The sequence below is a fragment of the Ranitomeya variabilis genome, chromosome 3, assembly GCF_051348905.1.
Source record: "Ranitomeya variabilis isolate aRanVar5 chromosome 3, aRanVar5.hap1, whole genome shotgun sequence".
Classification (NCBI taxonomy): Eukaryota; Metazoa; Chordata; class Amphibia; order Anura; family Dendrobatidae; genus Ranitomeya; species Ranitomeya variabilis.
In genome coordinates, this window is record NC_135234.1 from 81163455 (window position 1) to 81181845 (window position 18391).

Consider the following 18391-nt stretch of genomic DNA (forward strand, 5'->3'; position numbering starts at 1 on the left):
TTTACGTCACAACAATCGTGGAGGCACCATGACTTGCTGGTGGCAGCTGTCTGATGCACCAAGTGATTGGATCAGTGGGAAAAATCATCCATGCTATATAACCCCTCAAGTGCCGCTGGATGGTATTGTGCGGCTGGTATTCAGGGTCGCTACTATAAGGATATGGGGATGGGTGTTTGTAAGGGACTACCCTTATCGCTATTATGGTGGTTTGGTGATTACAAGGGTTTGATGCTGCCATCCTGAGCCATAGCTTGAACGGGATGTCCAGCTACAAGTCTGCAGTGCTCATCACATCCTCAACTGCCTCCGCGCCGTGGATTTTCTGGTGCCAATGCACAACCGCAAGTATGGAAATCGCATACTGGCGGTAACATACCGACTAGCCGTGCGTGGCCTCGCTCAATGCAAGGAATCGAGCGAGGCTGGCCCACATCTAGTCAAAATGTAGCCGGAAGTGTGCGGTGCGCACACTAGAGATCACATGACCGGCCGCTTCCCAGCACCAGAGACTCCTCACAGCGCCCAAACTTTAGTTTCATTCACATCAGTAATTTTGCACTAGACCACAACCCCAAACCACACCAACCTAGTCCTCCTTGGCAAAATGCTAAGAGGAGGATTTTTACCCTGCTGTGAAACACGTTGTGGGTCCCCAGGTGATCTCTCAAGTTACAGGATTCATTAGTTATGCGGCAACAAATGTAAGTTAAAAAGAATTAATAATTAACTATATAGAAACCTGGTAATTAGTTTTGAAGACTTCAAAATGTAATTGTAAAATAATACAAAATAAAGGATGAATAATACTAAGCAGAAATCTAACACAGATAAAGCAAGTGCTTACATAGAAATGACAGAAATGGCAGCTGGTCATAGTAAATCAGTTTCTATATGGAAGACAGTGCATAGTGCACTATAACAAGGCCGCCCTCACTTGGGGTCTGTTCTGGCACAGGTAAATAGCAGCATAGCCCGGACTGTGGTTTCCAGTTATGTTAGTCCAGGAGAGGGCATTGTATGCTAACAATATTGTAACGAGAAGGGAACAATATGATGAAGCAAGAAAAAGTATTGTCTCACCATGTCTGCAAAAAGCGCTCTTCTGGGTGCACGGCAGCGTGTAGTCACTAGTCCAAGATATTAGAAGAAAATCCAACATGACCAGAAAGACCTTAAAAGGAATCTGTCAGCAGGTTTTGCTATGTAATCTGACAGCACCATGAGGTAGAGACAGAGACCCTGATTCCAGCGATGTGTCACTTAGTTTACTAGGTGCAGCAGTTATAATAGAGTTAGTTTTCTCTGCTGCAGATATATCAGATTTTGATGTTATTCGGTGTATAATCCTGTCCACACCACAGCTTTCTGTGTACATTGTATAGTGACATAAAGCTACTAATCAGTGTGTGGTTGGACTAGTAGGCGTGAGGTCAGTTGTCCTGTAGTGATAATCTCCTGCTGATAAAACACTGTATTTAAACAGAAAAACACAGCCCAGTAAGTGACACCTCCTACATTATGGTGCTCTTAGATTACTTAGCAAAACATGCTGACGGAGTCCCTTTAAAAACCTCAAAGCTTTATTCCAAGTCCAGCACACAGTTAAAAACACATTCCCCTACAAGATCTCTGCCCATGACTTGGTTTGAAGTTTTTTTTACAGTCAGTCTGGTTGTGATGTATTTTCATATAATATCTTGGGGGGGACGGGACAATTGTAGAATTCTGTAAGTGTCTCCAGATAGCATTAAATCATTGGCCAATGTTCCAAGTACCAGATATCAGTTATAATAAGATATCACACCAGCCTCCAAAATGACGCAGAAAGGACTTGAATTGAAAGTGATTTACTTATTCCTTTATAGTTTACTTCTGAGTGATAAATAATCAATGTTGGCCACATCAGAGTACCGTATATACTCGAGTATAAGCCGAGATTTTCAGCCCAAATTTTTGGGCTGAAAGTGCCCCTCTCGGCTTATACTCGAGTCATGATCGGTGGTGGGGTCGGCGGGTGAGCACTGTAATATACTTACCTAGTCCCGGCGCTCCTGGCGCTCCCCCTGCCCGTCACACTGTCTTCGGGTGCCGCAGCTCTTCCCCTGTTCAGCGGTCACGTGGGACCGCTCATTAGAGAAATGATTATGGACTCCACTCCCATAGGGGCGGAGCCGCCTATTCATTTCTCTAATGAAGCGGTGACGGTGACCGCTGACAGAGAAAGAGGCTGCGCCGGGAGCAGGTAAGTATGACATATTCACCTATCCTCGTTCCACACGCCGGGTGTCGCGCCATCTTCCCGGCGTCTCTCCGCTCTGACTGTTCAGGCAGAGGGCGCGATGACGCATATAGTGTGCGCGCCGCCCTCTGCCTGATCAGTCAGTGCGGAGAGACGCCGGGAAGATGGCGCCGAGGAGCTGCAAGCAAGACAGGTGAGTATGTGTTTTGTTTTTTTTTTATTGCAGCAGCAGCAACAGCTATGGGGCAATAATGGACGGTGCAGAGCACTATATGGCACAGCTATGGGGCAACGGTGCAGAGCACTATATGGCACAGCTATGGGGCAACGGCGCAGAGCACTATATGGCACAGCTATGGGGCAACGGTGCAGAGCACTATATGGCACAGCTATGCGGCAATGGTGCAGAGCACTATATGGCACAGCTATGGGGCAACGGTGCAGAGCACTATATGGCACAGCTATGGGGCAACGGTGCAGAGCACTATATGGCACAGCTATGCGGCAATGGTGCAGAGCACTATATGGCACAGCTATGGGGCAACGGTGCAGAGCACTATATGGCACAGCTATGGGGCAATGGTGCAGAGCACTATATGGCACAGCTATGGGGCAATGGTGCAGAGCACTATATGGCACAGCTATGGGGCAATAATGGACGGTGCAGAGCACTATATGGCACAGCTATGGGGCAACGGTGCAGAGCGCTATGGGGCAATAATGGACGGTGCAGAGCACTATATGGCACAGCTATGGGGCAATGGTGCAGAGCACTATATGGCACAGCTATGGGGCAACGGTGCAGAGCACTATATGGCACAGCTATGGGGCAATGGTGCAGAGCACTATATGGCACAGCTATGGGGCAATGGTGCAGAGCACTATATGGCACAGCTATGGGGCAACGGTGCAGAGCACTATATATATGGCACAGCTATGGGGCAACGGTGCACAGCACTGTATGGCACAGCTATGGGGCAATAATGGACGGTGCAGAGCACTATATGGCACAGCTATGGGGCAATGGTGCAGAGCACTATATGGCACAGCTATGGGGCAACGGTGCAGAGCATTATATATATGGCACAGCTATGGGGCAACGGTGCAGAGCATTGTATATATGGCACAGCTTTATGTGCTTTATGTGGAGTATCTATGGGGCAATGGTGCAGAGCATTGTATATATGGCACAGCTTTATGTGGAGCATCTATGGGGCCATAATGAACGGTGCAGAGCATTATATGTGGCACAGCTTTATGTGGAGCATCTATGGGGCCATAATGAACGGTGCAGAGCATTATATATGGCACAGCTTTATGTGGAGCATCTATGGGGCCATAATGAACGGTGCAGAGTATTATATGTGGCACAGCTTTATGTGGAGCATCTATGGGGCCATAATGAACGGTATGGAGTATCTATTTTTAATTTTGAAATTCACCGGTACCTGCTGCATTTTCCACCCTAGGCTTATACTCGAGTCAATAAGTTTTCCCAGTTTTTTGTGGCAAAATTAGGGGGGTCGGCTTATACTCGGGTCGGCTTATACTCGAGTATATACGGTAAATTATGGAAGACACATAGTAAAACCAGGAAGAATAAATAACATTTTACAGAATATGCCGTTTCTTCAATACCAGAGCATGGGGTCCACTGCACAGATACAGGTTTCTAGTAGGTAAGTTATTTGGAAACAAAGAGCCTGCACAATTGTGATGACCTATTACTTTCGAGGAAGTCCCCAGTCTTGTAATGAGGTCTATTCTTAAACTTGCTGATTGTGTGTTTTGCTGCTCTGCATGCATAGCTGCTGGATCAGCCTATTGACTATTAGATCTTTGTGCAGGGCAATTAGGCCGCAGAAAGCTAAAATCTATACTGCACACATTAACTCCAAAGGTAACAGGACGGACAGAATGGAGGCAGATCTTTCATCTTACCTTCTAAGGTGCTCATGTTCTTTCAGGAACAGCTCCGTTCTCCTGTTGTTAACACCAGAGCCTGTTTTATAAGATCTGTAAAAGAAGGAAACACCCAATTATTTGACTTATTATACCGCTCTGCATCCAGCCTGTGATAGATATGTGACGATGACACCACATGGAAAACAATCTTCATACTGAGGTGTTCTAAGCGCTACTCTAGTATTAGCATATATTAAAGGGTAACCCTAATTTCAAGTAACTTTTCAGACGGAGACTCCCGTGTGTGTGTACATGAGGAGTAACTCCATATCTGGCAATTATATGATTTGCAGCCTGAATTTTTACCTGTTTTACCCCTATGTATGATCTATCTTTATCTGTCTTGTCAGCAGGCTTTAGCTTCCCCATCTGAGAGCAGCACGATGTAAGGGCAAAGACACAGATTCCAGCAATTTATCACTTACTGGGCTGCTTTCTGCAATTTTGATAAAATTCTTGTTTTCTGTGCTGCAGATCTAGCAGTTCTGTGAATGCTGAGCTCTGTATAACCTCACCCACATCACTGATTGGCAGCTTTTTGTGTACACTGTGCATAGGCAGAAAGCGTCAAATCAGTGATGGGGCGGGGTTATACACAGCTCATGAATAATGACGACAAGATGGCAGCAGGTTTACTAGTCATCTAGAGATAATCTTCTGCTGATAAAAAAAAAGTGATCTTATACAAACTACATTTCTATCTCTACATTATGCTGGTCTCAGATTAGGTGCCAAAAACCTGGTGCCAAATTGCATTTAATTTGTGATTCAGTGCAGTGGCGGGAGAATAGCTGATAGGTCATCTCCCATACACAACACAGTACACAGAGAAGGATTCTTGCTCTTCTTTTTTTAGCGCAAAGAGACAAGAAACATGGAAATTATACAGCAGAGCTAAGCTGCCTGGATGTGAAACAGCTCAGGTGCGAGGTAAAAGACTTGTTAGAAAGTTCACCATTATCCTTCCATTTCTTCCTCTGCCGATTTCCTCTCCCTGCTCTTCTTCAATCCTCCTGTCTACCCCTCTCCAGAGCTGTGTCTTGTCTGAGCAGCACAGATTTGAGATTTTTGTTTGTAAGTGGATGACAAGTTCATAAGGCATGTGGGGAAAACAAGAAGTGTCTGATAGGCAAGGTAGAGGGTTCTACGTAACAATAGTACAACAATACGTCTTATAAGACATATTACAACGTTTCTTATATCAGCCTGAACTACTGATGATGCAAAGTTTGTTGAAACTACATCTTCATTTTAAATAATTGTGGCCAGAGTAAGAAATAAACCAAGGTAGTGGTTGGAAATGCAGTGGCTTATGATTGTGCTGCTTAATAGTCAAGTCATATCCAGCAAGGACATCAGCTAATGCCTAGAAAAAGACAACAAAGAATATCAGGAAAAATTTAAATGAAGGCCTCATTCTTGCAGAACTGAAGGCATACAGAGCTGTACAGCAATCTGTGTGGCATAATACAATGCCCCGGCAGATGCCACATTTGATGGTAACATTAAAGCCCCATGTAGTTACTTTGGGGTTTGCGCCATTTTTGTTCAGCTGTGATACACTAGATAGGAGTCTGTACGTGTCAACAACAGTAGTTTGACAATAAATGGCTTCACCCAACCACTAACCGTGAGTGGAGAAAAAGTTTTGGTGTTATCATTCATATTCTCTGAAAAAAAGGCCAAGAACGCAAAAATTCGGCCGGGGTAGGTAAACTTTTGAGCAAAACGGTATATTTTAACCATTAACTAGTGATAAGCGAACGTGCTCAGATAACTTGTTATCCGAGTATCTTGTGCTCAGATAATATGTTACTCCCTGACGCTACATGTTTTGAGGCTGTTCGACAGCCGCAACAGATACGGGGATTGCCTAACAAACAAGTAAACCCTGCATGGGTTGCGGCTGTCGAACAGCTGCGAATTACACAGCTGTGGGAACTCAAACATATTATCCAAGCATGCCGAACATACTCATAACACGTTCCCAGAGTAGTTTCGCTCATAACTACCATTACCGTTTAGGACTATGCCATGGTATAGGTTTGAAAACATTTTTTGACCATTCAAAAATATGCACACAAAAACACGATAAACTTTAAAAGGAGATGAATTATCTGTCTAAACGGTTAAAATTGCAATGCACTTGTAAAAACAAACAGCTTTGCAATCCACTTGCTATTAAAGAGTTATCATATTATATAGTCCTGTTTACTTACAACTGCTAATTTTGCCTTTCTACCCAGTAAATTCCTCTCTTTCCTCTATCTAGAAACAGTAAGTATTTACTCCCTTAATTTATCATTCCCCTTTTCAACTCCTGACTGCTCCCCTCGTCCCCCCTGCCAGGGACTTTTGCAGTGACCTATGAGCCATGCAGGGAAAATTGACCAACTGTTTCTTCATGGAGTTTAGGATTCACCTAGTCAGTTTCTAATCACGTGATGTCATAGATCTAATGGAGATTAAAATTAACTGCGTAAAGGCAAAATGAGCAATTGTAAGTAAACAGTGCTATATAACACGATGCTTGCAATATATTAACCCCTTAGTTATCTGAGAACATTTTACCCTTAATGACTAGCCCAAATTTTTTAAATCTGACGTATCTCAGTGATTGAGACTTTTTTATTTTTTAACACATTGTACATTATGTTAGTGGTAAATTGAGGTTGATATGTTTTGCGTTTATTTGGGAGAATATTGAAGTTTTGGCCAAAATTTTGTAAAATTCACAACTTTCAATCTTTGTATCCATAACCAGTTAATCATAGTGGACAAAGTAATTAATTAATAACATTTCCCATATGACTATATCAACGTAATTTTATTTTGTTAGGAGGTCAGAAGGGTTAAAAGTTTAGCAACAATTTTTAATTTGTTCAAGAAACCTGTTTCTATAGGGACCTATTCGGATTTAAATTTTAAATGGTCGTTGCGGGGTGGTCTATATATATTGGAAACTCCCCAAAAGTGCATCCCTCAAATACTTAAACTGTTGTCAGGAAATGTTTTAAACCTTCAAATGCTACACAAGAGTTAATGCAAAAGCAAATGAAAAAAAAAAATAAAAATTTGTACATTTTCCTTCTATAATGTAGCTTTAGCCCCAATTTTTTCTGATTTACAAGGAATAGCATGAGAAAATGGACCCCACAATGTTAGAATATAGCTTGGAGGATATCCCAATAATAAAACATAACTTTTAATACAAAATTTAAAACCTGGACACCCAACAAAAAAAGGCCATGTTCACACTTCCGCGGCGATTTTGATGCTGCGGGTCCGCAGCAGTTTCCATAGCGTTTACATTTACATGTAAACCCTATGGAAACCGCAATCTGCTGTGCACATGCTGCGGGAAAAAACGCGCATGTCGCTGCGATTCTGCACACATAGGAATGCATTGATCCGCTAACTTCCCGCATGGGGCTGTGCCCACGATGCGGGAAGTAAGCGGATCATGTGCAAATGGTACCCGGGGTGGAGGAGAGGAGACTCTCCTCCAGGCCCTGGGAACCATATTAGTGTAAAAAAAAAATAATACAAATAAAAAATAATGATATACTCACCTCTCAGCGCTGCAATCGGCCGTCCGGTCGCAGGGTTGCTGTGCGAGCAGGACCTGCGGTGACGTCGCGGTCACATGACCGTGACGTCACGAAGGTCCTTCTCGCACAGCATCTTTGGAACCGGACTGCCGCGTGCAGCGCCGAGGAGATCGGGGCGTCAGAGGGTGAGTATATAACCATTTTTTATTATTTTTAACATTACTATTGATGCTGCATACTGCTGCATATGCAGCATCAATAGTATAGGAGTAAACCCGCAGCGGAAACCGCAAAACAAACCGCGATAAATCTGCAGGGATAACCGCAGCGGTTTTGCCCTGCAGATTTATCAAATCCGCTGCGGGAGAACCCGCAGAGGACCCCGCAAAGTGTGCACATAGCCAAACACAAGCAATAACAGAACGATAAAGTTCTTCTGAGCGGGCGGATACCCCACATGTGGTTAGCAATCTCTATTTGGACAAACGGCAGGGCTCGGAAAGGAAGGATCACCATTTGAATGTCGCATTTGCAGAGCCCCTAAAGTGCCAAAACAGCAGAACCCCCCCCAAGTGACCACATTTTGAAAACTACCACCCCTCAAGCATTTCATACAGGGGTATAGAGAGCATTTTTAGCTCACAGGTATTACACAGAATCCTGGGGTCTTCATAATGAAAATGTTTATTTTATTTTTATTTTTTAAATGTTGCTTTAAAGAGGGACCTAGCGAACATCTGTGTTATTAGAGGGTTCACTGTATTTGGATAACTAACCCCATGAAAAGAAATTGTGCACCGAGACTTCAGTACACGGAGATGTTAGGCCTCCTATGGCTTATGGTTCATTTCTTATTTTCCTGTATTTTCACTACAGCTTATAATCCGCTATCACAAGTAAATCTTCAATTCCTCTAAATGCAGATGGAGTAACTGTAGATACTGAATTCCCTCTTCAATTACGACATACGGTCTAAAAATAATAAACTAGAGACTTCTTCAGATGCTGAATAGCAGATCGCTGTGTAGAAAGCAGCACTGAAATAACATTAAAGGAAAGCAGGAATGTGCTGTAATATCAGAACTATAAATCTTTGCCAAGAAAGCAGCACTCAGCACTGACCACTCCAGCCATCGGCTCCGACGCGCTGACATCATTTGTGACTTACTCAATATCCTTCCGCACTGATCCCAGGAGGTCTTCTCTTTCTCGAATTGCCTGGAAATTAGCTTTTGTTTTGTGGAATTCATGTGTGTAATCCTGTAAAACAACAATCTCATCTATTAATAACTGGGCTGCATTATTTGTTACAAGCACGCAGATTAATATGTAATAAGGAAGAAATCAGAACGAGGAAGCCAAGCATTTTGCTAGAAACAGACACATGTAGACATTTTTCATTTGTTTCTTCTTCTACTTTTTGTTTTCCATGCAGGACAGGTATGAGATACTTCCTGGAGTAATGGAAACCCAATGACCCAAAGCATGTGATGATACCAACTAAACTTACAGATCTATGGGGGGCTGACTGCCGAGACCTGTAGAATGAGGGGAAAACTGGATTTTTTTACCTTTTTTCCTGCACAGTGCCTTCCTTACGCATTTGTGTGCTCTGCAAGGAACTGGACTGTCAGACCAAGTCCTATTAATTTAGAGCAGAGTTAGGAAAGGTACCGAGTAGGAAAGTATACAAAGTTGATCCACTAGCACTGCACCCCTTCATTCTGATTGTGGGGGTCCCACAATGAAATCACCAAAACAAGCCTCGTCAGGATATGGAATGCTGGAGGGTGGGATAATATAATGCATGTACACAGTTTCTGCATTATTTATGAAGATTATCTCTGCTTATAAAACCGCATTCAGATATGAACACTAATCACTGCTCCTTTTTACATCTAGATAATATCTAGATCAAGGCTGGGCAAATCTAAAGGAAAATTTACACTGAAATATCATAGTAAAATTAATTTTCCTAGTGCCCATTTAACAATAATCTTGCAGTGTAAACAGGCTGTCAAATCACCCGATCACTTGAGAAAACTGCTCACTTATCGGGAAAATGTTTATGCTTTTTAAAGTGGCCTGCCTGAGTAAACAGCCTACTAAATTAGGTTTAGTGCGGCCGGGCAAGTCTTCTAAATGGAGCCTTTGCTAGGTCTAGGACATGGGACATAAAAGTAGGAACCAAAAAGGACACGCTCTTAACAACCCTAAAGAACCATTAAGGTGAAAGCACCTATACATTGATTCCCTACAGCTCTTATTGGTACTTTCACCTTAATGACTCTTTAGTTACTTCATTACAATTTTGCCTATAGGCTACCACCCCTTCATTCATAGGCTATCATACCTGGGGCTGTTTATCACCCTGCCCTTATACACATATGCGACTTTTATACATATATTGTATGCCTGTCTCTATGTCCTAACAGTTTATGGGGGTTTTGTTGGGCCCAACTATGTACATGTCTTTGGGGAGGCCCACTTTCCGTCTTATATGCTATTTTTTACTTTGCAAATTATATGGCTTTCAAATTTTGATTCCACTATAAAATTTTGCATATTGATGTCTGCCTTGTTATGTCAGAGTTGTATAAACGGAGACAGTCCCATTTATCGTCTACTTATATTATAGTCTTTATTGACTTTTCTATGGATTAATCCCAGGGATGTGGTTGTGCTGTTTTTGTTTTGTATTGTTTTTAAATGTTTTTAATCATTTTTGGGTGTTTCTGTATGTCACCGAGTTAATAAATTTATACCTTTTGGCAAAAAATATTTTTTTCTGGAGTGCACCATTTCCATGCATTGACCTTTTTCATTTTTTTTCTGGCACATTTGTTGTAATAGAGGCAGGCTTATATGGAATTGTTTCAACTATAGAATGTTCCTTTGAAAAAAAATGCTTTTTAACAGTCATAAATCTAGTAAATCTGCTGGCATCCCCAACGGTGTTGAAAAGATCAAAATTGCAGGTGGGAACGTAATTTAAACATTTAGCAAGGATATCAAAATGTTCAGATGATAGAATGGTAGGGGTTAGAACAATGAAGCTCTGTAAATTCTCATTCAGCGGTAATATTTCCGTTTTCTCCCCTTCCTGGGATATCTTTCTCTTGCTTTCCTACCCACTACTCCTACTGCGTTTTTTGAGCAGACACTTCTGAGCAAGAAGTGTCTGATTCTCCATGTAATGTAATCGTAGGAAGAAAAGGATACAGACTTGCATGAATCATCTCTCCGCCAAAATGTGCGGTTTCTTATAATGGGTTTTGGAGTATTTTCTCTGCGCTTGTTATTCCATGTATATATTTTGCTATTTTTATAATAGGCGTCCCTATTGAACTTGGATTTTTTTGCTTTAATTACGGTATCTATCATATGCTCCGCAGAACTCAAGTGGTCAGACATCTTTTTGGAAAGATTGTCATATTCTGGAGAATTTGCTAAGGTCATTTTTTATTTTATCAATGTCAGTTTTTAAATGGTTCAGCCGGATTTCTTCATAAGAAATTATTAAGCTCATGAGAGAGAATGGCGTTCCAATTCCTGTGAAAAACTGTGGAAGAAAGATATGTTGGTAGCTTTTTCATCCGTAAACCCCTGGGGATCATTTCTTTTCCACAAATCTTTTTAATGTGTTATGGTCCCACCTGGTACGGGGTGGATAACAGTTCCATTATCAGCCAAAGATTACTGGATAGAGCAGGGGTGGGCAATTAATTTTACCGAGGGGCCAAATGAGAGACTGTGACTGTTGTGGAGGGCAGAACCAATAGGCCAAAATTAATTCTGCTCAATATTAATATCGATATAATTATTATAATATTGATAATTTTACTAATATTAATTGTTTCACTTAATATTGATCAGAATTACGTATGATGACATCACCTATATATCGTTTGAACCCAAGTACAGCCCCATCTGTATATCGCATGAGACCCCCAACACATATGTGGCACGAGCCTCCCTGTATACACTGCATGTCACCCCCATAGCCTCCCTATGTGCAGCACCATGTCACCCCCCATGTGCTGCACCATGTCACCCCCCATGTGCAGCACCATGTCACCCCCCATGTGCTGCACCATGTCACCCCCCATGTGCTGCACCATGTCACCCCCCATGTGCTGCACCATGTCACCCCCCATGTGCTGCACCATGTCACCCCCCATGTGCAGCACCATGTCACCCCCCATGTGCTGCACCATGTCACCCCCCATGTGCTGCACCATGTCACCCCCCATGTGCTGCACCATGTCACCCCCCATGTGCTGCACCATGTCACCCCCCATGTGCTGCACCATGTCACCCCCCATGTGCTGCACCATGTCACCCCCCATGTGCTGCACCATGTCACCCCTCATGTGCTGCACCATGTCACCCCCCATGTGCAGCACCATGTCACCCCCCCATGTGCTGCACCATGTCACCCCCCATGTTCTGCACCATGTCACCCCCCATGTGCAGCACCATGTCACCCCCCATGTGCAGCACCATGTCACCCCCCCATGTGCAGCACCATGTCACCCCCCCATGTGCAGCACCATGTCACCCCCCATGTGCAGCACCATGTCACCCCCCCATGTGCAGCACCATGTCACCCCCCATGTGCAGCACCATGTCACCCCCCATATGCAGCACCATGTCACCCCCCATGTGAGCACCATGTCCACCAAAGGAGTCAGCAGCGCAGTGCAGATGGAGACAGCGGGCGGGCGGGCACAGTGTGGCCCGTGGACCTCTGGTTGCCAGCCCCACAGGCCGCACTTTGCCCAGGTCTGGGATAGAGGCTATAAAAGCACACATGTTAAATAGGCTTGCACACAGGTTGCTGGCCTATCACGCTCTAGATCACTACAAGAGAAACAACTGGTAATGATGCTTTTGAATCTACAACGCCAGTTACATTTTCAACATCTTACAGCCCCCAATAGAAGGATATAAAAAAATCATCCTTAAATATCTCCCTATTGTGAACCAAGACAATACCTCACGAACCATTATTAAAGGGGGCTGCAGATGTGTAGCCAAAAGGGGTTGTACAATAGGCAATATGCTATTTCCCAGCCAATCACGCCAACCTCGATCTGCCCTGTCTGTGAAAGGGTGTTACAGATGCTGTGGGAACAGATGCACTATGTGTAATTGTGCCGTAAACAAAAAATTTTTCAAGACAGAATAAAAAACAATACATCAAGTCACTCATTAATCGTCAATCAGATCATATAGTCTACTGCATTGAATGTCAAGTTATAACCTATGTGGCAAATGTTACACCACTAGAAAACTCGAAAAGAATATCGGTACACACAGGGAATATTATTGGGAACAATCGGGGCTATTCAGGAGCAGCAAAACATGTTTATAGCCATGCATAAAAGTGATCTAACTTTTCCTTTTTTGGCATTGAAAAAGTAACTTGTCCTGTCAGGGGTGGCAACTGGCAGAAACAATAGGTGCTATGCGTAGCGTACTGGATCCTGACACTGGATACTACATATCCCAATGGGATGATTTATAAAAACAGCTTATTTTACATTTATTAAACTTCAATTTTCCTTTTTCTAAATATATGAAACCGGTGTCACAATTCAATCTGCAGGTACCACTTGCTGCTTTTAACTACATTAGCATGAACAAGCAAAATTTAGCCTTGTTTTTCCACATTTAGGTTGGGGGGGGGGGGGGGTTGTATTTGCTTGTTAATATATTGGAAATGTTGCGGTTTGCTATTACCTATATGAACAGACACACACAGCATTAATGGGGTTAACTACATTGGAAACCAGTTTCTTTTGAAGCAAATGCATCTGATGGGTATAATAATTACTAATACACACAATTGTATATATCTTGTGATTACCTATTATCCTATGACTAAGGGGATTCCAGTACTACAGAAACGCGTTAGGCCATGAGGTTTCTTCTTTTTTTAACTATGTTTTAACTTTTTTCAATAAAACAATTTGATTTTTACCTGGATGGTTGTGCTGAAAAACTACCTACAACCCCTGGCAAAAAAAGTAACCATTACTGACTACCACATTTTTTGTTCTTGATTTCTTTTAGTGTTTATTAAAGCCAGGAAGTTGCCATTTGAAATGACTTTCGTTTTGTGCCATGATGTCTGTGACCTTTTTTTCTACTAAATTAAACAACTGAATGAACATCCTCCAAGGCCGGTGATTCCATAATTTTTCCCAGGGGTTGTACTAATTTCTCCAAGTCCTTTGAGCTGAAATCAACAGCAGGTACGGCACCCACCAGAGGCTATTTTCACTGCAATGGATTCTCGCACATGTGCAGTGTAACCAGCTCCCAACAACCCCCCTTTCCTTTAGGGTACGTGCACACGCTGCAGATTACTCTGCGGATTTTTCCTGACTGATTTTGGTAAATCCGCAGGTAAACCACACTGTGGATTTCCTGCGGAATTACCGCAGTTTTTTTGCAGATTTTGTGTGGATTCCTTTTATGGAGAAGGTATAAACCGCTGCGGAATCCGCACAAAGAATTGACATACTGCGAAATAAACAACGCTACGTTTCCGCGTGTTTTTTTCCCGCAGCATGTGCACTACGGATTTTGTTTTCCAGTCAGACACAGCCATTACACAGCACACAGCAGGGGCACATTTATTAGATTATGTCAGTCAGAACAGGAACATTTTATGAAAACACATCCAATTATAGAACTTACTATTCTTCTAAGATCTATTAATTGAAATGAGCTTTTGTTCATGGGAAAATCCCCTTTAATGGCATTTTTCATTTTACACCAAATTAATGAACCATACATGCCATTTTGAAGAATTTGGCACAAAAATAGTCAGCAAATATCACAAAGTAAATAAAGATTAGCGAATTCAATAAACCACAGGTGATTAGTTGGGCTCCGAGTCTTTATACATATCTGAACTGTATTTAGGATTGTGTTGCTGTCACCCAATGCTGACTCCAGCAGACTATTTTGGTTGAGTTCCCAAAGTATGCCATAATGCTGTTTTTTACACCAACCGATAGGAATGATTTTTGTGCATAAGTAGAACTAAAAAATAATGATCTAGCTTCTATTCCTTACTTTATCGGTAATAATAGTGCAATACAGTCATAAACACTAGAAAACTTTCAGACTCCATTAAATTCTATGTGGTCCATTGGAGACTGTTTTGATCCATCCCAGCCGTCATTATAAACAGCAGCCAGGAGATGTTACAGTGAAGAGAGCCTTATATAGATGTAATCAGCAAAATAATGTTCAAATGTGAGTTTATAACAAGGCAGGGTTCACGTAGTGACAAACGCAATGCTTTGTATCTACATTGTGCCTTATATGCGAACCGCCACAAAACGGGATTCGGGCATATGTGCTGACTGGGCCATTGACTATAATAATTCAGACGGAGGCACTGTGTGCTTTGTTGTGCATTATTTTCAGCCGCATTACAACTATTGGTGGCGGGTACAAGACATAGGCAATTGCTGCTCTCCTACTCAAATAGGTGTATACGCCCAAAAATGAGCACGACAAAGCACACAGTGCCTCAGTCTATCATTTTACTCAATGGCCCAGTCGGCGCAAACGCACAAATCCAGTTTGCAGAGCTCCGGACATGAGCCCCAACAGAGCCACTGAACACAGTAGCAAACACTATAGGAATAAAGCCTACGGCACGACCAAAGATCTCTGGATGCCGTTGCTACATTGCAGCAAGTAAACAGAGTCGCATTGCATCTCACAAAGGTATCATGACAAGCAAGTTGCAAAAAGTTGGAACCAGTTGGATTTTTTGCTTCTTGCTGGTCAGAATGTGACCCTATTCACTTGTACTATACTGCAATATAGCAGCCAAATAAAACGGCCACACATTGTGTGTTGTGACAGAAGTCGTAGCCCCAGCTTTATAACGTCCTCATATCCTTGCTTATTTTCTTTTATAAATATTTTTACTACATTTATTGGTACAAATACAAAAGCATATCATACAGAAGTTAACTATTTAACTAGTTAACTGACAAACAAATAAAGTAACTATCAATATGCCCACAGATGTTTTGTCACTTTTGCAAAAAAAAATTGGCACTTATGTTTTGCATAGAAATGCTTCACTTGGCTTTTTCTGTACTGTCCCCAGCTTTGTATAGGTCAGTCCACTGCACATTAATGGTGTTGTGCAGAATTAGAAAAGTGGCTACTTTCTTCTACAAACAGCAACACATATGACCGCAGGTTGAGTAGTATTGCAGCTTAGGCCCATTTACTACAATTGTACAGACACTAGATAAAGCCTATGGACAAGTGAGGTGGTGTTGTAGGAAGAAAGCAGCCATGTTTCTATAATTGTGTAATCTTAAGAATAATAGTATTGGTAGTTGCCAGCGTTCTCCTGTAACTTACCTGCAGTATATCTCGGTGTCTCTGCAATGTGTGCATTAAGGCTGCATTTATCGACGTCACTCCAGCTGTACTGCTATACTCAGCCATTTTATCATTCACCCCAGTAAGCTGAAATAAGAAGATATGAAAAGTTTTATAATTAACAGAAAATCAGCTCCAAAAACACTAAACATGAATTAACTTAATTTCCCCATATCGGCAAGCTGGACTTTCGATCTATTATTGTATTACATTCTCCTGCTCAGTGCCTTTATACAGCCATACAATAAAACTCACAAATACCCATGAGCTGCTGTCCAGTTTAACCTCTTTAACCACATACAGTAAAGATCTGTCATGGTCGCAGGTGAAGTATGGAGTGGGCTCAGGAACCATACCCAGCAAACATGTGCCTGCAACAGCAGTGGCAAGAGCCAGCTCCTCTTAAAGGGAACCTGTCAGCAGGATTGTGCACAGTAACCTACAGACAGTGTCAGGTTGGCGTTGTTATACTGATTAAAATGATACCGACCACCATAGGCCACCCCGGGGCATGGGCATATCATTAACGCAAAACTACAAATAAAGATTAAACAACAACCACAAGACGGATTTCATCACCAGGTATCATTGTAATCAGTGTAACGGAGACGCCCTGACACTGTCTGTAGGTTACTGTGCACAATCCAGCTGACAGGTTCCCTTTAACCATTAATGACAGTGGCACTTGAATGGCCCACTTGCCAATAAGTCCATCCATAAATTATATAGAGATAACAAAATATAACATTATTTATATCATAAGTCAAAAGCAGAATAAAAAATAAGAATCAAAATGGCAGAATTGCAGAATTTTGGTGGCCTCACTCTCTACAAAAAATGCAATAAAAAGCCAATGAAGCATCATATATACTGCAAAATAGTATCAAGAAAACCATGCAAATAAAGACCTTCAACAACTCATTTGACAGGGGAAAAAAACTTGAAGAATCATATTGTTGTGTCATTTTTACTGCACTGTGAAAGCCGTAAAAACAAAACCCAAAAAACATCTGCGGAATTGAGAGGTCTTTTTTTTCTCACCATTTTGCCGCACTTGGAATTCTTCCTGCTTTTCAGTGCATTATATAGTAAAGTGCATAGAGTCATTCAAGACTACAACTCCACTCACAAGAAAACAAGCCCTCTTAGCAGGCATTTGAAAATGAATGGCCAAACCTCCTTTGGAATAGCCCTATAAATCAACCAGCAACCCCAATAACTGGTAAGTGGATTTTCTGTGCAGTGTCCTGAAACTTATGTAATCTCCTTATGCCCAGGCTACCATCTTAATCACTTAAAGGGAATCTATCAGCAGGTTTTTGCTCTCTAATCGGAGAACAGTATGAGGTAGGGGTAGAGACCCTGATTCGAGTGATGTGCCATTTACTGGACTGCTTGATGTAGTTTTGATAAAATCCCTGTTTTCTCTGCTGTAGATGTAGCAGTGCTCAGAATGCTGAGCTGTGTGTAACCCCGTCCACACCCCTGACTGGCAGGTTTCTGTGTACACTGTATATTGTCAGCAAGCTGCTGGTTATTTTGGGAGCTGGGCTACACAGATTAGTCTGACTGGCTTTGCAAGTGACACCTACTCCAGCAGTGATAATTTCCTGATGTTAAAAAACTAATTGTATTGAAACTACAACAAGCTGTGAGCAATTGACATTCCTGGATTCAGGCTCTCTGCCCCTACGGTCCTCTGCTTGACAGAGCAAAGTGTCTCCTGTCTTGGCATGAGACTACAGCGATCGCTATACGTTTGACGACTAAACAGAACAAGCAAGTTGTGCATAAAAATACCTTTGTCAGCAGCTGTTCAATTTCAACGGCCATGGTCTCAAACATATGATCCTGATTTGAGCCATTTAGGAGTGGAGTCGTATCAGAACTGTGGATTTAAAAAAAATAAAAATAAAAAATAAATCACATTTTCACCCATAAATTACGGTAATAATTTTCAGAAAGGCTTAGACAAATAAAACAACATTGTGGGAGTGATTCATGAGTTTTTAACTGGTGTAAAACACTTTGAAAACTTGTAAAATGTTTGCGCACTGTGGAGTTGTGCAAAAATGTGACTTTTGGTTTTTTTGACAATTAAAGCAACACCACCGAGCTGGAGAGAATCCAGGCAAGGACGGGGCACGGCTCAAACTGAGCAAATGTGCCTGCATTTTTTTTTTTTTTTTTTTTTACACACACCACC

At 42.1% G+C, this 18391-nt stretch overlaps 1 protein-coding gene across 2 annotated transcripts in view; it reads right to left on the minus strand.

Annotated features, from left to right (window-relative positions):
* Positions 1–18391, minus strand: part of GOSR1 (golgi SNAP receptor complex member 1) — a 76576-nt gene that overhangs the window by 45574 nt on the left and 12611 nt on the right. For both annotated transcript variants that reach the window (XM_077294275.1, XM_077294277.1), the window contains exons 3-6: positions 17986–18073; positions 16165–16272; positions 8927–9018; positions 4184–4258 (exon numbers count right to left, since the gene is read on the minus strand). In XM_077294275.1, the coding sequence (XP_077150390.1) occupies positions 4184–4258; positions 8927–9018; positions 16165–16272; positions 17986–18073 (363 nt within the window). The remainder of the gene's footprint in view (positions 1–4183; positions 4259–8926; positions 9019–16164; positions 16273–17985; positions 18074–18391) is intronic.